Source organism: Ascaphus truei, chromosome 4 (assembly GCF_040206685.1).
Source record: "Ascaphus truei isolate aAscTru1 chromosome 4, aAscTru1.hap1, whole genome shotgun sequence".
In the NCBI taxonomy this organism is placed as follows: Eukaryota; Metazoa; Chordata; class Amphibia; order Anura; family Ascaphidae; genus Ascaphus; species Ascaphus truei.
In genome coordinates, this window is record NC_134486.1 from 69,269,372 (window position 1) to 69,275,166 (window position 5,795).

Here is a 5,795-nt window from a genome sequence, read left to right on the forward strand (position 1 = left end):
GGGTGCCGGTATCCCTCTGCTCTGCTTGGTTTACAGGCCGCGGTCACGTGATCGGGGCTTTTAACGCAGAGCTGGATACCGGCACCCCCTAAAGGGGCCTGTATCTCGGGGGGCACGGGGTCCCCAGACCTAAAACCAACGCGGTTCAGCTCCGGAGACCCCCTGCACATCTACACTATCAATAAAAATGTATTTCAAATAATTTTTAATGTGTGGATGTTTGCGCAGAGAGAGAGCAGCGGATCTCTCTCTGCTGCAAACACATCTCGCCCCCGCCGCCCATACAGTAGTATCATTTATGTATGTGCATATACAGTACAGTACTGTACAGTACTGTATGTTAGGGCTTACAGGGGTTGTTGTTATACAGTACTGTATATATATATATACTGTATACTGCATTACAATTCATTATAGGGGACGGCTTCACAGAGAATAGCTCGCAAGCGCCACCATGTGTATTTTGACGGCATTGCAGTATTGTAACCAGCCGGAATAAAAAGCTTAAATTCCTGCCGGAAAATAACGCAATGCACTCTGGCTGAAAAATATCAGAAACCTGAATACACCCGAGTATACCCGAATTCGCGGGACTAGCCGTGCTCGAATAAAGTGTGTCGCCAGTGTACATCGACCCCCAATACAGGTATTGCCATAGATTGGGATTTATTCTTTCTTTAAGAGGGGAAAATGTGGGTAGTAAGATCTACACTCCTCTATCTTTGAAGAAAATCAGCAACTTGGAAGAACAAGAAAAAAAGTTTATCACCAGGGTTTGAGCAGCCAGAAGCTGTTTATACGATTCATTCTAATTCAATTTTCACTTTTTCTCTTGTACCACAGTCGTTTTAGTCACTAATTGTTGAATTTTAGTATGAAATATGTATTTTCATTTAAGGACTTAGGGCCTCATGCAGTAAGCGACGATTATGTGAAATCGGCAAGCTTATCGATTAGTCATGTTATTGGCGTTTTTCCCTCTCCGTATGCAGTAAGTGCCGAATACATTCAAAATCAACCAGAAAACAAATCCGCCCACTCTCACGATGATGAGCCGATCACACACAGGTGTATCGGCGTGCATGGCGGGGTGCTGTTAGGTTGCACAATCACAAATCTTGCTGAATCAGGCGAAACAAGCATGTTTTTGATTGCGCGCCATATTTAAAGGCAACGTGTACTGCTAATCATTCTCTGTGTTGTTGGGAGTGAGAGAGAGAGAGACGCACAGAGCTGGACGATTGAACATTTGCATATTGACTGAGAGACTTGTTGTGTATTGGGTGAGCTTTGTCCTTTGTTGTTTTGTTTACATCTTTGTCTTGTTTTATATGTGGAAGTGGGTCGTGTGATTGCCTGTACATTTCTTGTCTGTTTTTTGTGAGTGCTGGAAGTATGCCCGCAAAGCGTGGGAAGAGTGATGCTGGTGGGAGTGGGAGTGCTACTCGTGCGAGTACGCGTCGGAGTGAACGTTCTGTTCAGGGGAGTGATGTTGCTGGTGCACCGAGTGGTGTTGCTGGGAGTGGGAGTGCTGTTGTTGGGAGTGGGAGTGCTGGTGCTGCGAGTGGTGTTGCTGGGAGTGGGAGTGCTGTTGTTGGGAGTGGGAGTGCTGTTGTTGGGAGTGGGAGTGCTGTTGCTGTGAGTGGGAGTGCTGGTGCTGGGAGTGGGAGTGCTGTTGCTGTGAGTGGGAGTGCTGGTGCTGGGAGTGCTGGTGCTAGGAGTGTGAGTGCTGGTGCTAGGAGTGTGAGTGCTGGTGCTAGGAGTGGGAGTGCTGGTGCTAGGAGTGGGAGTGCTGGTGCTGGGAGTGCTGCTGGTGGCGCAGTTGCTGATGGGGTGTCTGGTGGTGGCGTGCTTGCTGGTGGCCAGCTTTTGGAGGCTCTTCCATTGGAAGAAGGAGAGTCCAGTCAGCACCAGCCAAGCTCTGACCCTAAACCTGCTCGGAAAAAACGTGTGGAGAAGCCACGTAATCCTCGCTTCAATGACCAGGAAAATAGGGCTCTTGTCACTGGCATTCTGGAGCACTATGACAGTCTCTATGGACATTTAGTAGGTAAGTGTAACTTTACATTTATTATTCAAATACATGTGATCCTAGGTCATCTGAGTTTTGTTCATATGCAAATATGGGTACACAATATCTTTCTATGTTCATTAGTGTGGAAACACAGCTTTTTATCATGCCTTACAAGGACAAATAAACACAGGCGGTCAATTTGCCAGAACTGCATACAATATGAATGCAACCTTGCTTACATGTATAGGTTTAGTAGTCAATGCTCATGTGCTGCACATATTACACATAAAACAGCATGTTTGCTATCTCTTGGAACAGCTAGCAGTGTAGGAAACTGGTGCTTATATTATTATTAATTTACCTCATATCTTTTATATGTTTTTCAAGGGCGGACAAGTGCAGCAAGCAAAAAAGAAATGTGGGACACAATAGTCATTGGTGTCAATGCCTGTGGGAATAGTGTCAGGGACAAGTATCATTGTCGGAAAAGATTTGATGATATTAGGTCCAAATTGAAAAAGAAAATACAAGACCAACGCGTGCATGCTACTGGCACTGGAGGTGGGCCCACACCACAACGTCTCATATTGACTCCATTGGAGGAGCTGCTTCGGCCAAAATTACTTACCGTCGTCGTGGAAGGCTTGGCTGGTGACCGTGACATTGGAATTTATCCGTCACAATTTCCAGCAGGTGATAAATATTACTGTACTAGGCGTGTCGTTGCTTACAGTTATTTTGCATATTTACACTGCTTTTTATACTGTCTTCACAATATAAGCATACCTGCATCTATATATGTATATGTCTGATTCTGTATATATATATCTCAAAATAGACATATATGTAGTAGTCCTACTAAAAGCAGTAACTAATATAGCACGTGCCATTGCGTGCTCATTTACATGTGAATTCCCAAAATGCATAGCTGCAGTGGAAGCAATTGATGGTGGGCGAAGATGGGGAACAACAGGGTAGTACACGTGTAACACATGTTCATGAGAAATTATTAGTAGCTACAGGTACAGAACAGAAATATGTATCATATTATTGTGTATTTTATTGATTTTACTCCGACAAACATGACATTACTGCCTATTTTAAGCATGCATCAAAGAAATTGCATGTAACGGCCTACAAACATCACTGGCACTAACACATCTATAGTTGCTTATGAAAAGGTCCATTTTTGCTTTATGTCATATACAGACAGCATAATGAGGCACACGTATCATATGTTATGTCATTGTTTTCATAACTTAAACACTGCAGATGACTACTTAGCTCATCTACCATTGTGTTAAAGCAGCTGCAATTAATATCTCATCACAGCATACACTTCAACAGAGGGGGTGGGGTTCAGCACACACACTAATTACAGCCTCATTTCACGGTCAACTTAGTTCACACCATTTGCACCTGTTTCAAGTCATTGAAAGGTGTGGCTGATTAGGCTTTTTGGGGAAGGGAATACCTTTCTTACAACCTGAATAGCACAACTGAAGTTAATCACACTCATTTGAAAGCTTAACTCTAGCTACTAAATGCCCCAACAACTCATTACTTATCAAAGCGTACGTCACACATTAGTTCACTCATATCTATAGTTGAACTACTATGAAAGACACATTATCACACACTGCATGTGTTGTCTTGTTGAGTCACAGCCACATTCAGGTGTGCCACATCTTCGATTAATGTACCACACATATCCTCTACCAAAAACAACACTTTTTGCAATATGACCACCTTCATGATAACCATTGTGAATGGTCATCTCATGATAGTTATGTACATTATGATACTGATATCACTACACAACATATGATTTTTATGTACTCATTTAATCTATTTATCCTCACGCATTACTGCAGAAACATAGTATGTTGTATGTTAGGGAACTCAAAAATTCTAAGTACACAGGCATGTACAGTGTTATTACAACTATTTATGTTCACTTTCACACACATTTTCGGTTAAGGAACTGATGTTGTTAGTTAATCATAAATACAGAACATACAATAAGTGTTTGTTCAATATTTACACATGTAAATGTAAAACTTATGTTATTGTTATATATAGTTGCCCCTGGAGGACATGTGTCACCTGAGATGGAACAAGTGTCTTCACCTGGGTCAGCCAGCTCAACACTACTAGAAGGTGAGTGTATCATTTGCTGGCCATATAATATGTGCTCTTCTATATGTTATGTTGTCATGTGCATTATTTGTTTTGCACATCTTCTTTAAATAGGATTACTTAGTGTCAGTGAAAATTAAGTGTAAGGCAACATGTATTGTGTTAGTGATGTTAATTATCATGTAGGACTTCTGAGTTTAGAGCAACTTTTCATTCATTCATATTTCATACTGAGTCCAAACATTATTCGTAAGTCAAGGTAGTTTTTAATGAGGTTATAAAACGTATGCTAACATGTTAGGTGTTACTTAGGACACAGTACAATTACATAGTAACACAGCATACATTAACATGCCATTTAATAATGTGTACATTTCTTTTTAGAACATCATGGTGATGAGGATGATGAGTATGATGAGGATGACGCCACAGAAGAGACTGAAATACAATCATGTGACCATGAAGAGGTGCCAATAGAAACTGTTGTACCGCCAAATCGTCCATCAACTTCCACATACGATGCAATTGTAGCTTCAGAGGGAAAAATAGTGGACGCAGAAAATCGTCGCCATTCAGACATGATGACAGTGCTGGAAAGGATGATTGGACTGCAGGAAGAAACAGTATCACAATTGGCACATCTCCACAGAGTCTTCATTGAAGTGCCTAAACAGTTGCAAAAAATCAACACCTCATTCGAAGCATTAGTTGTTCAGCAAACACAAGCTAATTACTGGAGAATGACTAATGTACCACAATTCAACACCTCCCAGCCAGGATCTGTTCATGCAGGTCAGTTTTCACCACATTCATCTGATATTCATTCACCAGGCCCAAATGTTACCGGTCAAGTAGCAGACATTGCTGTGCAGGTTCCTGATGACATCCTACCGCTGCCATCTGTACAAATTCAGCAGCAGACACCTACAAAGGAGGCGACAAAAACAAAACAAGACACACATGAAACAGACCAACCATCACTTGTGCAGTGTCTACCAACTTGCTCACATGTGTCACTGGGCACAAGCCCTGTCCGTGAACAGTCACTACCCAAAAGCCCTGTAGGTGAGTCGCTGCCCAAAAGCCCTGTAGGTGAGTCGCTGCCCAAAAGCCCTGTAGGTGAATCGCTGCCCAAAAGCCCTGTAGGTGAATCACTGCCCACAAGCCCTGTAGGTGAGTCACTGGCCACAAGCCCTGTAGGTGAGTCACTGGCCACAAGCCCCGTAGGTGAACAGTCACTGGCCACAAGCCCTGCCCGTGAAGTGCCAGAGGCCACTCAAAGTGGCTCTGTTGTGCCTAAAGTTGGTGGCAAAAGAAAAAGGAAAATTCAAGAGACAACAAGCAGGCCTGTTACTCGCTCGCAAAAGGAACAAAAAAAATAAATGTTATAATTCAGAAAATATGTCTTTGGCCTTGTTTTGTTGACTTCAGATTATCTAATTACTATTGTATGTATGCTGAAGACTGTGTTGTTTCCAAACTTTCAACTATGTTCTTGTACACGTGAAGTTTTGGAAATGTTAACACTCATAATTAATTGTGTTATAAATATTTATGTTGTAATCGTCTGTTCAGTAATGGTCCACCAGGAGCCAGTTGCTAAGTTTAGAGAAGCTGCCATTGACTTTGCAGCAAAACATTG

The 5,795-nt window shown here is 42.3% G+C and overlaps 1 protein-coding gene across 1 annotated transcript; it reads left to right on the top strand.

Moving 5' to 3' along the window:
- The first annotated feature begins 2,357 nt into the window (after positions 1-2,357).
- LOC142491951 (uncharacterized) lies at positions 2,358-5,559 on the top strand. The gene is made up of 3 exons (XM_075594736.1): positions 2,358-2,707; positions 4,097-4,174; positions 4,538-5,559. The coding sequence occupies exons 1-3, from the start codon at positions 2,431-2,433 to the stop codon at positions 5,533-5,535; spliced, it is 1,353 nt and encodes a 450-aa protein (XP_075450851.1). The 5' UTR covers positions 2,358-2,430; the 3' UTR covers positions 5,536-5,559.
- Positions 5,560-5,795: the final 236 nt, after the last annotated feature.

Excerpts from the sequence above, each read along its gene's own strand:
- LOC142491951 (XM_075594736.1), top strand. The coding sequence starts at position 2,431 with ATGTGGGACACAATAGTCATTGGTGTCAATGCCTGTGGGAATAGTGTC. Across the intron at positions 2,708-4,096 it reads TCCGTCACAATTTCCAGCAG|TTGCCCCTGGAGGACATGTG; the intron begins GTGATAAATATT and ends TGTTATATATAG. Across the intron at positions 4,175-4,537 it reads CAGCTCAACACTACTAGAAG|AACATCATGGTGATGAGGAT; the intron begins GTGAGTGTATCA and ends ATTTCTTTTTAG.